Below are 18448 nucleotides of genomic sequence, written 5' to 3'. Positions count from 1 at the left end.
ATAAATATCTCATATAGTGTATATAAAAATATATATATATATTTTCAACTGTGCTTCAGCACCAAACACTGAAGCATAATGATGCAGTGTGTAAAGCCTTCTTAGCAGGGAAGTAATCCTATTATGTTATTAGAAATATATACACACCATACATCAAAATTGTGACAATGAGAAAGTATTCCTGCACTTCTAGTTAAAGTCACACTAAGATTGGAAAAGAAAAAAAGAAGGGCATCCATCCAACTTTAGTCATCTAACTAACTTAGCCGAGCCTGTAGTCTAAGGAAGGATACTGTCTCCTTCAAGGGCTGATTTGGAGCACCTTAATTGAGTTTCTGTTCTGAACTGCCTGATGGAGAGGTCTCTCGCTCCACCCCCCAGCTCCCCAATTACCAATAGAGAGGGGGGCCTAGGGAAACAGCTGAGGCTTATCCCTTTAATATGCTAAGTGTTCTTTTAAGTCTAGCAGTTGACTTCTGCAGAAACAACTCTGGTAGTTAAAGTTCAGATATCAGTAATTTTTTTCAGGTGAAGTCTGGTCTGCAATTACACTGGAATCAAATACAAGTCAGTTAGTTACCTTTTCTCCGCCCTCTCCCCCCCGCCCCCCAAGAAACTTCTGATATAAAATCAAAGTGAGAACACCTTCTTGAAAAGCCTGTTTATCATTCAAAACTAAAGAAATCTGGGAAAGTCTCAACAAATCTTCCACTAAAAATTCAGCAATCTTAATTCTTTCAAATTCAGCATTGCACAAATCCTGCTATCGAAACTGGAGGCAAAGTTCCTTACTTTATATGCATACACAAATTTCAGAATATGGTCTTATGTGTGCTGATTAATGTTTACAGAATTTATACATTCTGCAAAAAGAAAATGCTTTTTTTACTAGCACTGCGTTAAAGATTTCAAGATGTACTTACAATAAAAGACTAATCCCTTTTGTTACCAAGTAATTATTTTAGCCATATTTAGACTAAAAAGACTGTAATTTATAGTATGAGCTTTCATGATTCTAAATAGGCTATCTCACCTACTACTGATGAAACAAAATGACTTTAAATCTTCTTTAGACATGTTGTGGTTAATGGCAAGGAGTGACCAACAAAAGTAGACAAGTAGTAGAGAAGAATTCTATCCTCCTATCCTGCTAGGATAGGCCTTACAGAGGATGTACTAGGCAACGTTGGCAGAATAGAAGGGACATTTGTTTTATTTAAGAACAGTAGAAAACATACGGTATCAAAACATTTATAGCAAATATAAGTAAACAACCAGACTACTGAGAAACAGAATTGTATAAATTGTTTTGATTGTGAGCAAATGCAAAAGCACTTCGGACAGTATAAAGACAAACGGAAAAAGAAGTATCGCTCTTTTTAATCCAACCAAACAGTGAAAAGACAGACTTTTTAGTGTGAAAAGACAGACATTTTTCAGATAATGCTTTTAAAAACTGGAAATTGATGAGTGAGAAGAAAAAACCAAACACACAGAGATGTCAGTTTACGTTTTCAAATTGTACTTACCTTTTCCCTCTAATTTTAGTGCTATTGTCAGTTCCAGCAGTACTGAGAAAAGAGAATACTGTTCAAACGGAGAACATCTCTGGACCTGAAGCAGAATTTTCAAATGCATCTAACACCTTTAAGAAATTTAGATTATTAAAACTTTGAGCAGTGTATTAAGGCAGTTCTCATTAGCATGCTTCCCCAGTTTCAATTTTCATATGATTTTAGCTGGTGATGCTTTCTAACCAATAAAGAGTTAATATTCTTAGTTGTTTGAAAGGTGATTTGCAACATTTCAGATGGTATTATGCATTGTTTTCTGTCTTTTGATATATTAATCACAACTGTAGCCCCTTCTGTTGCAAATGTTTGATTTTAAAATTGTCACTTGTCAGCCAGTCCAATAGGCTATTTCAGAACCAATACAGTTTATGCATGGGAAGTTTGATGTTGAAACAATATTTATTTACATTCTCAGAGTGAGACCGTTTAATATATTCATGCTGCTATAAAAGACATGCTACAAAGCCTAATCGTATTTTGTGTATATACTATGTGTACAGAGAATCTTGCTTGTATTAAAATAAAAGAGAAATGAGGTTCTAAGTATCAATTTATAAACAGTTCTTTGTAAAATGTTACAGTGTTTCATGAAGCACTATTTAATGAAACATTAACTATTGGTAAACCTCCATAGAAACTACCTTTTCCAAAATTCACAATAATAGTTCCCATCTATTTTATTTATGTTTGCATTTCATAAAGTAACTTACTTCCCCTCCCAGAGAAACCCTGTTCCTACGCTTGCTGCACTAGATAAGCAACTCGCATGGGGAAAGATAGAACAGACAGCGGTATGAGTGAACATACTTGTCATTCATGCGCTGACCTGCTGTAAATACAAGAGCAAATGGAGGCTTAAAAACGATACTACCCTTCCCCCAGCCATGACTTTCTTTCTGCAACCTGTGGCTCTTTCCCAGCACAACAGCTGGCAGATTTTATTGCTGCCATAGCAACCCTGCCGTCAGCCCGTTGGCTTGGCAACATTGCAGCAGTAAGAAACGCACTGCACATCTGAACTGTTCTTAGACTCACAGAGGTATTTTTTCAGGTTGCATTCCTAAATGCTTATTTACTGTTCGATTTAATAAATTTTGCGATAAAAAATCCTATACAGTCCTTATTTGCCAGTGAAATCAGATCATCTTCCCCGGAATCTTGCAAAGAATTAATATCCATTCCTTGCAATGGCACAGCAGATGGATCAAATCTCTGCAGCAGCTTCAACTGATCAAGCGACAGTCCAGCTCCCCTCATGCCTTCTCCTCCAATGTGAGGCTCCTTTTTAAGTAACAAAGAAAAGCAAATTACTGCATCACTAAAGTTCTTAAGTGCCCTAAATGTATTCCGCTGAGTATATGCAGAGCTGCCTAACTGTTAACGTGGACAAGCTAGGTTTGTATCATTCACACCAGGGGGGGATTTAGAAGTAATGTGGCCCTTCTTTTCTTGCCTTCATCTGGCCAATATGTATACAAGCATATATACAAGGTCCAAAGTACTTTGAGGAGGTGGTGGGGCACCTAATCCAGTAGTTCAGAGCACTTCTTGAGGACAGGTACACAGGTCTAACTCAATTCATTACTCAAAGGACTGAAACATCACAAGAAAGCTGTTACCACCTGACAACAGGAAGGTCTAAAGGTTTTAGGTTGCCACTTCTAAATCATGCAGCGCTTCTGTGTACTGACTAATAGCTATGAGTTACGTCAAAAATAGTGATTCCTTAGCCAGTTACTAACATACTGATTATGTTAGTATGTGATATGTGATTCTTCACATTAAAAACTTCAACTGGAGAGACTGAAAGCCCCAGTCCAGAATACTTTACTGCCTGAAGAGGCATCATTTTGGAAGGTGATGCAGCAGAAAAATCTGAGCTTCAGATTTTCTATGTCACGTAATTAGACTAACACGTAAGTGGGACTACTGTTACATGTGTATGTATATGAGGCAGAGAAAGAAAGAAAGGAACAGCTTAGGTATCTGAATTCAGGAGATGGCATTTGGCATCAAAATCCTGGAGACGAGAAGGGCTTAAAATCACAGCCCTTTTCTCAGCATTTCTTGTGAGTAGCCTTGACTGCTTTTTATTTAATAGACTGATTCCTGGGAAAAAATCTCTTAGGTGGATTGTTCTTTCAATGCATTCAGTAAGGAGATAGAACAAAATGTGCAAAAGCTGGCAATGCAATATCAAAAATAGATCTCCTTTGTAAATCTAGTCTAGTGTAGTCTATAATGCAGCCCACAACAGAGTATTTTTTGAGCCATCACACTTTGCTAACACATGAGCTCACCCAGTCAGCACATGATGTGAGTTAGTTGCTTAACCACATACTGTGTGCTGTAAAGCTGGGCAGCCAAGAGGTTGCAGCCCGATTCTTCTCTTCCTTTCCCTCAGCAGGATTTCAGTGCTTTCCAGGTAAGAGACAAAAAGAGGTGTCCATTGCAAATTGAGAAAAAATAACATACAAAGGGAGACGGGGTAGTGACTTGAAGTAATGTAATAGAAGGATGGAAAGGTAAAAGTCTAGGGAAAACAGTATTACACAGGGTCAAGCGACTTGCTCAAAGACAGACCAATTTTTTCCTCTACCTTTTCCTTTTTCCTTCCAGTTAAGTTACTGCATTTAAGCTGATATACAGTACCTCCTGTGTAAACCCCTAAGAGGAAGTAAGTCTGCACAGACAAAGGATCAGCTGCCATGCAGTAACCTCCTCCTACGAGATCAACGCCTATGCCTCCATCTCCTGTTTTTTCCTTACCCAGCATGATTCCAGGATCTGTTGCCAAACTGAGAAAGTGGGAGACGGTGGACTGGGTATATAAGGAGGTGTCCATTGAGAGACTAAAGAATATGGGAAATAATACATAAAGGAACATGAGGTAAGTCGATCCTAGACTCCAGTTTCCTGTTCATTGGAAAAGATCACCTTAGTTTACACTACTGGGGAACTGGTTATAAGATACTATAAACTATCTGTGGGTAAACAATTCAGTGTCATCTCATTTAAAATATACTATACATAAAAGCTTCATTTTTACAGCTATGGCATCTGTGTGTGAAAACCAGTACTTTATTCAAGACTGGTATTACTGGTGAAAGTCTATTAAACCAGAATTAATCTTGCATTTGAGTTAACAGGGCTTGTGTTTTGCTTTGTCATTCTATCGAGGACAATTTTTATGCTATTAGGTAAAATGTATAATCTCAGCTGAAACAGCTGGAACTGAAAAATTCCTAGTAAATGGATGGTGAGAAAGCAGGCAGAAGAATCCTGACATACAAATCTTTTAAGAAAAGCTTCAGTTCTGTTAAATCTTTACCAGCCTTCATATAATTTCTCATTGTACACCTATTGTATATCTTTTTTTAATTTCAGTTAAAAGATGCACCTAAACTTCTTAAGACAGATACAAGTCATCACAGAATGTATAAGTAAGCTAAACAGGTATCAGAGTTAGACTTTCCTCAAAGCCATGATGATAAACAACTAACCCACCCAACTCATCACATCAACAAAGAGGAAGAGAGACGCATATGGTCTGATGATAAACTCTCTCAAGGTACTAATAAAGGTAACAGATATTTTTGAAATGTATGCGGTATAGATAAAAAATTCTAGTATCTCCCTATATATTACCTCCTCCCAGACATCTTAATGGTAGACACTGACTCCAAAAAAGACAAAGTACATTCTTGGGACACTGTGCCCGAAATAAATTTGTTCCCTCATTCCTTTACATAACGCAAAAATAGCTCCCATGCATATAAAATCCTCCTTCCTCAAAACACAAGGTTCTTTCCATTTATCTCCCATCCTTTATGCAAGTCTTCACTACTTCAGTGGCATTAATAAAAAATTTTTCACTTCTCCTGTGAATGTGCAGAAAAAGAGAATAAAATCTATGCATTAAAGAACAATTGCAAGAGAAATGTTAACCTGTCTGAACTATCTTTTGTCCTGTTGTGTTTTAAATGACTGTTGTACAAATGAAAACAACCACAGTACACAGTGGGAAACTACTTAACGATCCCTAAATGAAGCTTAATTAAACATGAAAATAGATTTAAAAGAGCCTTAGAAGTCCTTGTGTTATTTCTATCCACAGCAGTTAAAATTGTCTGCAGTGAAAAAGAGATTTATTGATAGTAAATATAGTGTGTAACTTTACAGTGCCAAAGCAAGCTCACTGGATTGTATGAAGTACCCTGAAAATACTATTACCTGTGGCTGAAGCTGGAGGCATGGGAAAGTTTTCAGAGCCCAAGCAACTTGCTCCTCATTTTCAGAGAGTGTAATTGTACATGTGCTATATACTAAAACACCTCCTGGCTTCAGCAATTTCACTGCCTGCAGGGAGAAATAAACAACAGTTCAGCTTATTTTTAAATGCAAAAACTTTCATATTAAGAAACATTAACCAAGAAATCATTAAGCTATAATATTAAAACTTAGCACTTAGAAAAATTTGAGTTTAATTAAGATAGGCATTAGGATACTAATTCTTCTCAGAGAATACAGTAAAGGATCCCATGGATTAGAAAGATTCTTCTTTCCAAATCAGCATTATAGCTCATGCAGTTTATTAATGCCATTGAGATGATTCACCTTGTAAGATTTGTTATTTGTACAGCTCTGCATATCCCAGACAGATCAGTTCTGTTTTCATCACCTGCTGCCAACCATGGATACACAATATTTTTATCAGTGATATTAGATGTCAACTATTTCCACATACTTAGCACGGAAGCTATAGCTATGCTGCTTTTCAAGCTGTGGTTCACTTTGAATACGTATAATTCAGATTTAGACAAGTTTCATGAAATCTTATCTTTCAGCATCAGCCCAAGCACACTCCTACCAGCATGAAAACTTGTAATATGGCCTCCCGGCTTTGTACTCCTTCCCATATCCCATACAGCACCTCACAGCACCACTGCATGGTAGTTCTATGCAATGAACTTACTTACAAGAGTCTGTACTGCTGCAGAGAAAACACTTTAACCTGCTCTGTGACTTAAACCCTTGCGATTATTATAAATTAAAACTGATGAAACTGAAGGAATAAAAAACACATACAAAGGTTTTTATTTACTATGGCTTACATATACCTTTCCCATGCTCCAATGAATTGACTTCACCTAGTAACAGATATGGTGCAGCTGAGGGGTTAACTGAAGCCTAACACAATCTTCTGTACTTAACTGCTGAAAAGGTAGGGAAAATGAGGCACCATTTTTCGGTATGAAGTTTTACGCTGCAAAAGCATTTATGTTCAATTTAGCTTATCTAACCAATGATTAATACATACCACAGTGAAAAGCTTGCGCTGTAGTGGCTGGTAAGAAGTCACTTCCTTTAAAGTTGAGGAATAAGCCATGTTTGGTCTCTGTCCCATCCCACTACATGGAGCATCAAGAAGAATTCGATCAAATGACTCTGGTAAGAATGGAGGTCCTTCTGTAAAAAGCAGTTAGTAATGTAAAATGTGGCTGTTTCTTTCCTTGAGACTTCACCATAGATAAGGGCAAGCTGTTACTGCTTCCTTGACATAAAACATTTAGGTTCTATAGATAGTGTCTGCAAAAGTAATCTCAGCTACAGACAAGTCTCAGCACTACTGGTGGTAGATTTCATCTGCCAGAAAACTGAAGAGTTTTAGTTCTGTGAGATCAAACAATACATGATGCCTTTAGGCAATAATATTTTTTTAACCTTAATTTAATAATTTGAAAGTAAAATGTAAAAGTAATCAAACAAAAATGTTGCAATACGATTGGTCAGAGGTGCTGGGTACAGAGTTGTACATATAGGCTGTAATGAACCACAGTCAGCTCGTAACTGAACCAAGTGTGCAAATCTTTACTGAGAGAAGCCTGTAGTTAACTGTTAAGACTGCCTTAAATAATAATAATTGGACTGTCTATATAATAACTATTTCTTGCGATGCTAACTGAACTGAACCAAGTGTGCAAATCTTTACTGAGAGAAGCCTGTAGTTAACTGTTAAGACTGCATAATAATAAAGTAATCAAACAAAAATGTTGCAATACGATTGGTCAGAGGTGCTGGGTACAGAGTTGTACATATAGGCTGTAATGAACCACAGTCAGCTCGTAACTGAACCAAGTGTGCAAATCTTTACTGAGAGAAGCCTGTAGTTAACTGTTAAGACTGCCTTAAATAATAATAATTGGACTGTCTATATAATAACTATTTCTTGCGATGCATATATATCTGGAGAAAATAAAGCACTTCATAATAACATGAAATATCACAAGTTCTAATGCGTGACACGTGCTGTCTCCACAGCAGAACAATTCAGTAAACAAGGATTGTGAAGACAAGAACAATTTCTGAATATTACCTGGATAGATAAGGGAATATGTAACTTCTATGTGCAGAGCCTATCTTTTAATCTGAATCCCACTGGCTTAACAGCCCAAAAGTTTCTATCGCCTTAGTGCTAGAGATACTCTTCAGCTCAGCATCACCAAGACAAAAGTGGCTCCATATGTGTATCTGTGAGTAACCAATGAGGAAGAGAGCCTTTTCTCCTTCTGTTGCTCAAATATTCAAGTTAGGTCACAAGTGAAAACAAGCAAGTGACTTCATACCACTGCTACCTAGCTTGTTCCAGCACTACAAAACGAGTCTTATCTGATTTATCTACCTCTGATCCATTGCTACAACATTCAAAATATGTCTTACTTGCAGGGATGTACAGAAAAACCTTCATGATCTTTCAGTATTACAGCTAGCTCTTATTCATCTGTGTAAGTGCTGCATACCACCTGCAATATTTTATGTCTATTGAAAGACTATTAAGAAAGTACCTTTATTCCTCCAAAGCAGGAATAACTGCAAGGCATAGGGACAAGGAAGGTGAATTATGCAACCTGATTCCTACTTAGGCTAACCAGTGACTGGGATAAAATAGAGTGAGAAAGAACAGCATACTTTGCACAACAAACTAAAAATAATCAAGACAGCAGATACCGTTTAAATCGTTCCATCATGGGAACAGAACCAGTATCATGAATACAGCACTTCAGAAAAGCAAATGAAATGAACTTAAAATAATACACTGTGCTTCTATAGAACTTTCCCCTGAACAGCTGAACAAACATCAATGAACTAAACCTTGCAGCACTCCTGGGAGTTAGGTATTAATAACCCCATTTTACAGATGATGATTCTGAGGCAGAAAAGCCAAGCAATTCTGCAAAAATAATTTTTTTCTCAGACTAAGTCAAACATTTCAGAATATAGGGTTAAACGTTACCATGAAAGAAGAAGCTTTAAGGCTTCTTCAGTCTTTGATATTATCTGGGAAAGGAATGCATTTCCTTTGAGCATATTAGGTTGTGATAAGGACAGATAGTTTGAGTTTTGTATTTGCTTCATGGAGAAGATGATAATCACAAAAGAGTAGAAAATAAAAGAGCATTGACAGTGCTGAAGCAACTTAGGTATCTGCCAAGATTTCACAGACTTGCAGACCTGTGGCATGTTTAATACTACTAGTGCAAAACTGATTACTATTTTCTTCTAAAAGCTACTACTACCCAAGTTGTTTACTTTACCTTGTTCATCCTCTCTCTTCTCAACTGAAAGTGCCTTTGTTCCATCATAGCGAAAGGCCTTAATACAATTCAGCTGTAGCAATTCAGCATTCTGCTTAATTTTTTTGACCTTGTTAGCTATCTTGTCCATGGCTATTACTTCACCCTGAAAAAAACCCCGAAGTTTTTATCAAAAGCATAGAAATTAAATGGATGTGCAGTTCCTGATTTCACACCCCCCGCCCATGAGCAGTGTAATGAATGAAGCTTAGTTTTCCCTACAGAATTTTGTTATTCTTAAATCCACACTCCAGTAGTCCTTGTTCGCCCATATTTTCTGTGATACCCACATTAGGCTAGACAGTAGTCTGAAGCTGTGTGCATTCTGCTTAGCACTAGCTGCTTGGCACAGCCACTCCCTAAGGGACCCTATAATGTCTGACTTCTGCCAAGTGGGTTTTATGTTTGTTTCTTTTTGTTTGTTTTGAACTGTTTTACTGGGCACTAAGTTAGGTAAAAATGTAATCATCTGAAAGAGGGTAGAAGTCTCAAATACATGGTAAAACAGGTCATCAGGTTTTAAATTTGCATGGAGATGGTAGGAAACATGATCACGAACAGCTCAGTCCTGAGGAAATGAGGCCCACAGCCATGCCTCTGGCTTGCTCAGACTCATAACATACCATTATACTTGCAGTAGTTGTCACTCAAGTTACTTTGGGAAATACTGTAAATACTAGAATAAATTTAGACATGGGGGAGGGGAATCACAATTATACAGTATTCCTTTTATGTAAGAATAAGAGTTCTCTTTTCCTCTCCCAAGATAAATCAAAACAGACACACACCACTATCTGCTAGATGAAATCTGTAAACACAAAGGAAAGTAAACAGTAGCATCAGTAAAACCCAGAACAGTAGTACTATCTTCAAAAAAACCCCAAAGACCAAAACCCTCTACTAGACTTGCTACAGCAGATAGAACCTGCTGAGAAAACATGACAACTTCTTCCTACTTGGTGATGGCTCTCTAGAGGCTTATGGAAGGGTAACACAACTAAGATAGTGTAAAAAAACCCCAAACCTTCAGTAAAGATAAGCTGTTGACTGTGCATCATGTTAGCCAATATGTAGGTCTAGGACTAAGAAGTAAAAAAGGACTTCTGTTGTGTCAATGGTGTCCAGTCTTCAGCTACTGTGAGCCAAATCACCTCTTACAGGAGCACTCAATGACCATGTGCCACTGCTTCTCCCCTATCACCATTCAACCTATTGCGCATGCACACTAACAACTGATTGTGCTTGAAAGTTAGGTCTGTCGCTAAAACAAGTGGATTTGCTGCACATGGGCTGTACTGTGGGTATAAAGAGGTAAGTCCTTCTCCTGAGAGACTCTCAGAAAAAAGAACAAGCTGGAAGACAACAGTTCTTCCCCATCTGGCCCATGCCAGCCACTGCCAGAACAACTTCCTTAAAGACATCTTGAAAAAATGGTGGTCTGGACTGGGATCCAGATAATAATAAATTCTCAAGCTTTAACTATTCCCAATTCCTATTTAAAAGCTCTTAACAATACAGAGTAATTTTACATTTCGATTACCTCATCTAGAAACAATATACTAATTTTTACAATTAAATCACAAAAAAATATAAGATTGACTCAAATATTCTGAAATGTTAATGATTTAATATACTGTCTATGGAAATCTAGTATGGAAAATCTGTGAATGGAACTTAAGAACCAAAAAGCAGTGCAAATTTACTGATGTATTTCTTCCGTATCTTAAAATTATATACTCAGAAAAGGAAACCCAATTCAGATAAATTTCAACATCTATATTCTTAATCTTTACCGATTCAGCTACAGGTAAGCACGATCAAAATACCTAAAATGACTAAGGAAAAAAACAGTATGCAAAATTATACAATATGTACACACACAGATGGAAAAAATATAGATGTAAATGAATGCATGACAGAAATATATGCTTTTACAGACTTCCTTTATTTATCACACTGAAATTCTTTACTGGAAGCTTTACAAATCTATCTAATAAATGCCTAATGACTGTCTAATGCATGTTTAATGCATGTTTGCAAACTTTCCATACTGAGGGAAGAAACACTTCAATAAGCAAACCGTCACAGAACTGAATACGTCTTTTCTAAATACATTCACATCATTACCCACTGTACCTTCCCATTAATGCACAGACAACCATTGAAATACTGCATAATGTAACTGCAAGATTTCTAAATAATCTGATATATTCTAATAACCCTATTCCAACACAAATAATAATGCCTTACGAAATTTTTAGAGGAAACATTACGCATTTTTCCCCTCTCTGCTAGAAAAGAGTAACCTGCATTTCCATCTTTCATTTTGCATATAGCAATTTAATATATGCAAATTGTTATTCCTATATCCACATTCTTTTTGGCTTGTGTGTTATTTTCCTTTGTCTTTCTCTAAATATTTTTCTTGTTTCTTCTCATATTATTACTTTCTCATGAGATATTTTTGGGTTTGTGACCTTCTACCTTAGAATGACAAATTCAGGCTAGAAAGTCAGTCTAAGATCATATCCGTACTGCATAATTGATAATTTTTACTGAGAAGAAAGTTAATTGGATTAGGAGCTTTTTAATATGTTTTTGTACAGAGTTGTGCATCCTTTTGGCACACAGTAGTAACCCCTGATTTCCACGTAGTCTCAGTTTCATGAATCCAGCATATTCCTGTGTATCTTTGCCTTGCATGTTACGAATTCTTCCATTACAAATAAAACAATAATATTTAAAAAGTGAAATTAAACATATTTCGACAAGTCAATTTGCAGCAAATACGGTTTTAATTTGATATTTGACTATTTGATAAAGATAGTCTGTGCCCATTTCAGTAACTCTGATGTGTAGCAAAATATATTGGTAAGCAGAACATTCAAATATTAATTGTTTGCTGTTGTAAATTATGTCTGCATTCTGACAGCTAAGTGAAGTGAGCTGCGCAAAGGAACAGTGGTCAGACTTTCTTCACCGAGACAGAAAATGCTCAATGACTTCTCTTACCTGGTCATGCATTAATGTTGCAAGATGGGTTGTTTTTCCTCCAGGTGCAGCACACATATCCAAAATTCTCTCTCCTGGTTGAGGTCTTAAAATATGGCTCACAATCACAGAAGGCAAGTTCTATCATAAAAACAAATATGGGAGAATTCAAACCTTATGTCCTGTATCAAGTCCTGTATTAAGGAATGACAAACTTGTTGAAACAAAAATTCATTCAGCAGTGAAGATACCTACGATATTTGCTGTCAATTCCTTAACAGAAAATGAACTATTGGGATTATATGAAAGAGATAGTATAGGTCAGAAGGCTCCAGTGGCTCCTTTTTTATTTAAAGCTATATATGAGTATCTATGACTGAAGTTTAAGCATTCATGACTACGGAGACTACATTGCTAAAAGTAAAAATAAAATAAGCTGATACTATCACAGACACAGAGCAGCTCTGTGTATTACAAATAGTTCATATTGACCTGTTTATTGGAACATTTACTATATGAACATACTGGTATAGTATAGTAACGAACAGTAAGATCAATAGGCAGGAGTTTAAACTTGCTGAATTAAGGTATCAAGAAGCTGAATTGTTCTATTAATTGTATAAACAGAACAGATGTACTGAAGAGAAATAATATGCAATAATTGTGCACGGTATTGCATCTTACACAATGTGGAAATATTCTGAAAGATTCTCTTCTAACTTGGTTCAACACAAAGGCATAAAAACCTTTTAAAGTTGTCTTTACTACGTGTTGTCTTTGGTTAGTACAGTTTCAATTTCCATGCCACAGTGTTCAAAAAAATGAACAATAATTCATCTCACACGTGGCAAATTCAAGTCAAAAAAGCCGGGCTTAAAGGGTTGTGATCAGTGGCACAAAGTCCCGCTGGAGGCCAGTCAACAGTGGTGTACCCCAGGGGTGGACACTGGTGCCAATGTTGTCTAACCTCTTCCTTAGGGAGCTGGATAATAGAACAGAGTGCACCCTAAACAAGTTTACAGAGGATACAAAACTGGAAAGAGTAGTTGATAAACTGGAAGGTTGTGCTGCCGTTCAGAGGGACCTTGACAGGCTGGAGAAATGGAGAAACAGAAGTCTCATGAAGCTCAACAAACGGAAGTGCTAACTCCTGCACCTGGTGCACCCCATGCACCAATACAGGCTGGGACTGACTGGCTGGAAGGCAGCTTTGCAGAGAAGGCCCTGGGGATCCTGGTGGACAAGAAGTTGAGTATGATCTATATTCTCATGTGCACCAGTCTCTTAAATAACCTATCTCTCTAACAATTCTGTTCCTTGAAATCAAGTACTCTGATAAGCTGAATCAGGAAAGAAAAGGCCTCTCCTTTACCGCAGGCCACAAGACAATATATTGCTTGATAAACTACCCTTGCCCACACAGCAAGACAGCATTGATGCTGATTTAAAAATATTAAGATCAATTACAAAGAGAATATTTGCATAAAAATAACTCATCTGCTGGACTGACTCTTCTGACAAAAGAAACAGTGACTAAGACAATTCACTGTAATAAAGGACTTACCTTACTGTCTGAGTGATAGTTATACAAATCAAATGAGGAGATTACTTAGAATTTCAGAGAATATCTCTGAACAAGGGTTTATTTGAGATAAAATTTACATTTACTTTAAAGATTAAAATAACTTTTTTCTTTTTAAGGCTGGACACCTTGATTTTGTTTTAAACCCTGCTTCTAAATCATCATATTTGTATCAAAAAAATGCAATACCACTGTTGGCACACTAACTGTCTTAGAAATCTAATCGAGGTGTTCACCTCATCTTTTTATGTCAGCAAACTGAAATCAAGAATTTTACCTGATCTAAGAAAACTAGAAAGTTCCATGATTTCATCATCCTATGCTTCAACATAGCACAAGTGGCCAATTGTCATTCTGAGTATTGCTTTTAATTAGTTTTATTGTGGGGGAAAAGGAGTGTAGGTATCACAAATATTAAAGATGTGAAAGGAAAAGCTGGCTTGAAATACGTTCTTAAATTTTACAATAAAAACAAAACAAAAATTTGTCATTCTTTGGAACCTGTGCAGTTTTATGGTAAAAGGTAGTGAAAGCTGTGCTACTGTTAAGATTTTTCATGGTTATTTTGTTCAGGTAGATTTTTTTCATTAGGGCTAAAAAGATACGGATATTCTCTTCAACCTAGTATTTGGAGATTTTCCTGATTATCTACAGAAGGATGTACCCTGAAAGAGGCTCAAATTTCAGAGTTCATAGGCAGATTCCAAAAACTAAAAGTTCTGTGCAGAGTACCTGAGCAAAAAGAATTTCTAAGTTTTTAATTGAGTATCTCTTAAGTCACTTTTAAGTCCCTTATCATATCTCAGACGCAGTATGATTAAACCACCTACATGTAGATACTGACTTCATTCTAAACACTTTGTTTTCTTTAAATCCAAAGAGTGAATTAGGTACCATAATATACAACGGATATATAAAGTATTAATATGTGCTTAGAGGATATTCATTATTCTGCAAATAGTACAGACTTTTATTTTTGTAACAAACGTACCTGTAAAAACAAATGACTAGGGAGCACATTGTCAAACGAAAGACTAAGGTAGACTGGCTCTATCATTCTTACACCCATGCCACTGAAAAACATGAAAAAAAGTATTTCAACTACTCAGATTTATAATTTTTAACAGTATTCAATTAAATTCATTATGCTTGCAAATAGAAACTTGAAACAATGATCTTACAAAAATGAAAGCACTTATAAATCAACTAAGAAAGTTACTTTTACAATTTTGTAATCTGATATTCTTTAAAATTATGTCATGAAATTGGGTAAACCATAACAAAAAAAGCACTACATTATAAATTGGAACCATCTGTAAAAATTGCATAAAGCAAATTTATTTTTTTTGTACACAAGAGAAAATGAGATCTAATCCAAGCATTGATAATGTAAAGAAATGCATAAAAAGATTTAAATATGTTAATTTAAATCCATAACTGCCTTTGGCTAGCCAGGTATGCGCTAGGGCACTGGCATATGATTTCCTACTTAGGTCTTCCTCCATTTTTCTAGACTGTCTGAGATTTCAGTCAAATAACTAAAGAAACTCTCTTTCAAAAGCCTTACAGGAACATTGATTTGCCCGCAAAGCAAAGGTTTGAACTTAGGAGCAATCTAAAAGTTTTAAATATGGATGAAGTTCTGACACAGATTTCATTAAGTTAAGACAAATGTACAAGGAAATGGACAACAATAAAAACAAGTAAAAACAATACTGAGCCTGAAAAAATAGATTACTGAAGATAACAAGAATGAGTATTATTTTGCATATGCACTGCACAGTCCAACAAGAAGAAGGCAGGATATGAGAAAGCAAACTTGCAGACACCAGATTTAGTGTTACATACTGCCATTCCATGTCATCAACTCAACAGGTATATCCTACCACTACTTCTACTATATTTAAGCTCTAATAAATCAGAAATCCTCTAACAATGTAATCTTTTTTTACTAGATCTTTTGTAGTTTGTTCTCAGGATGTAAAGTCTCAGTCATTAATTTGATGTCCATGCTCTTCTACATTGCTTTTTATATGTGTTTTAGATGACAGAAGAGGAACAAACCATATGCTTTGGGAACAAAATAGAAAAGCAAGTGATCTTGAAATTGATAACTACCTTGGCAAATGCTATTAATTTTTTTAAGATATCTGACCATATTCTCTGTCCCCTGCCCCACCAAAAAAAGCCCCTACAAATATTTTTAGGAGATGGAGAAATCAACAAGGCTGTACTTCTGTTTCATCTAAATAGGAAAGTGGTACAGAACAATTTACCAAAATGCAATTTTGCCACAGTGAGAATGTTTGTCACTTCTGTTTGTTCTATATTATTGAACTCATATGCTAAACATAAATTCTGAAAAGGCTCCCATTTATTGCCTCCTACGTATCAAGTAAACCAGTATCTGGATACCACTATAAAACTACAAGTTGAGTCTGCTAATACTTACTGTAGTACTTTAATCATAATTGCCATCACATTGCCGCTACCTTAGTTGTGAAGTTACAGAAGACAGCAGGAGGCACAATTCTATTATATTCCCAGAAACTAACGCTTCCCAAAAAATACCGGAAATCCCAACATGAAACACAGGTCTCAGTCAAAGCCATCTTGTGGTTTCACATAGGGTACAGAACATTTCAAAATGTCTTCCCTTCTTCTTCCTTCCCTTTGCAAAGTTGTAGCTGTAGATTGCACTTACTATGGACTTACTTCAAGGGGCCACTTGAACTAAAGATTTCACTGCGACTCAGTTCTGAAATCCCATTTCCAAGAAAAACTTTGACTCCTTCAAATTCTTTGGCTCCTCTTTTACATTTCCCTTCAATATCTGAATACACTGAGACCAGATCTCCAGCTTTCATAACTGCGCAAAGAAGAACAGAAATTTTGAGATTAATATAACTTTTTAGCAGGGCCTGTTGCAAGAGGACAGGGGGCAATGGCTTCAAACTAAAGGGGGGTAGATTTAGACTAGATCGAAGGAAGAAATTGTTTACGCTGAGGGTGGTGAAACACTGGCACAGGTTGCCCAGATTGGTGGGGGATGCCCCACCCCTGGAACCATTCCAGGCCAGGTTGGACGGGGCTCTGAGCAACCTGATCTAGTTGAAGATGTCCCTGCCCACGGCAGGGAGGTTGGACTAGATGACCTTTAGAGGTCCCTTCCAACCTGAACTATTCTATGATTCTATATTATACTTGACAAGACAGTAGTGACCAAATAATTTAGGATTTTCTGCAGACTACTTACTTCAACTCCTATATCATAGCAAAATTTAAACTTTCTTAATGTAATCAAAGAAAATAACTGATATTAGGCTTGAAAGTGTACATGGTGAACAATGGCTACCAGATGACTAGAGCTATTGAGAGACACAAGCTTACAAATCAGACAGCATGTCTTGTTTTTTAAGAGGCTGACAAATCTTCACTTTATTTATTTTATCATCGCACGGTCACCCGTAAGTTTTAAGCACACTCTTCAGGATTCAGTCCTCTGTGTGTGCTCCAAGCACGCAAGTACATCAAAAAACACTGGTTCACACTTACTGTACAAAGCCAGTAATACTGAATTTTTCTAATGACCTCTCAATAGCTAGGTAGAACATAGCTATAGCTGCTTTTTTTCTAGCTATTGCTTTGATACAAGTGATTATATATTCTTGTTGAAACAATTTTTCTGGTGCAGCTCTCTAAGGCAACTGCTGTTCTCAATAATCCTCTAAAAGAGTTTTGCAACTCCAATTAAAACACTCCAGATCAGTAAAGTATATAAATATACACCAAACTCTGAAAGTGTAGTCCTAGGGACTTAACAAACTTTTGGAGCTAGAACAAAAATAGATGGAAAAGGGGGACGATTTAGGTGATTTTGTAGAATAGTGAGCAAGCTCTATGCACTGACTGGCCGAAAAATATGCTTAAAAATAAAGGCCTCCACTGACAGCAATAAACAATTATCTAAAATTTCATTTCTGACGTGTCTGACTGGCTGGAGCAAGCGGAAGATATGACAAGTAAGACTAATGACAGTTCAGCTTCCCAAGAATTCTTTGAATTGTGTTTAGGAATCCTTTTTTTCATTTTCAAGTGGCCTTCTGAATATGAACAAACGCCCTGGAATTCTTAAATGGTAATATTTGTTGGGTAGCCACTAAACATTTTTTTTGTATAGCTTCTTTTTACACAATGTGACACAAAACATTATGTGATAGCCTACTGTTATTGTCTGCTTAAACTTCACTGAACAAAAGGAAGTCAGGCAAAAACGCCCGGAGGCCTGCATGGATGAACAAGGAGCTCCTGGACAAACTCAAACACAAAGAGGAAGCCTACAGAGGGTGGAAGCAAGGACAGGTAGCCTGGGAGGAATACAGAGAAATTGTCCGAGCAGCCAGGGATCAGGTTAGGAAAGCTAAAGACCTGATAGAATTAAATCTGGCCAGGGACATCAAGGGCAACAAGAAAAGATTCTATAGGTATGTCAGGGATAAAAGGAAGATAAGGGAAAATCTCTCCAGAACAAAACGGGAGACCTGGTTGCCTGGGACATGGAGAAGGCGGAGGTACTCAATGACTTTCTTGCCTCGGTCTTCACCGGCAAGTGCTCGAGCCTCACCGCCCAAGCCGCAGAAGGCAAGGGCGGGGACTGGGAGAATGAA

The 18448-nt window shown here is 36.8% G+C and overlaps 1 protein-coding gene across 2 annotated transcripts in view; it reads right to left on the bottom strand.

The window, feature by feature from the left end:
• Nucleotides 1–946: 946 nt before the first annotated feature.
• The window catches only part of NSUN6 (NOP2/Sun RNA methyltransferase family member 6), a 25037-nt gene continuing 7535 nt past the window's right edge, over nt 947–18448 (bottom strand). The window contains exons 5-12 of one of the 2 annotated variants that reach the window (XM_009275231.2): nt 16497–16650; nt 14773–14854; nt 12221–12340; nt 9170–9314; nt 6895–7043; nt 5808–5933; nt 4344–4426; nt 2743–2855 (exon numbers count right to left, since the gene is read on the bottom strand). In XM_009275231.2, coding sequence (XP_009273506.1) covers nt 2828–2855; nt 4344–4426; nt 5808–5933; nt 6895–7043; nt 9170–9314; nt 12221–12340; nt 14773–14854; nt 16497–16650 — 887 coding nt within the window. In that variant the 3' untranslated portion in view covers nt 2743–2827. Of the gene's footprint in view, nt 2856–4343; nt 4427–5807; nt 5934–6894; nt 7044–9169; nt 9315–12220; nt 12341–14772; nt 14855–16496; nt 16651–18448 lie in introns of both variants that reach the window. The other variant, XM_009275230.2, reaches the window with a different exon arrangement.

Source organism: Aptenodytes forsteri, unplaced genomic scaffold (assembly GCF_000699145.1).
Source record: "Aptenodytes forsteri isolate BGI_AS27 unplaced genomic scaffold, ASM69914v1 Scaffold336, whole genome shotgun sequence".
NCBI classification, from domain to species: Eukaryota; Metazoa; Chordata; class Aves; order Sphenisciformes; family Spheniscidae; genus Aptenodytes; species Aptenodytes forsteri.
Note: the sequence above shows the minus strand (reverse complement) of the source record. Positions and strands in the feature narration are given on the sequence as shown.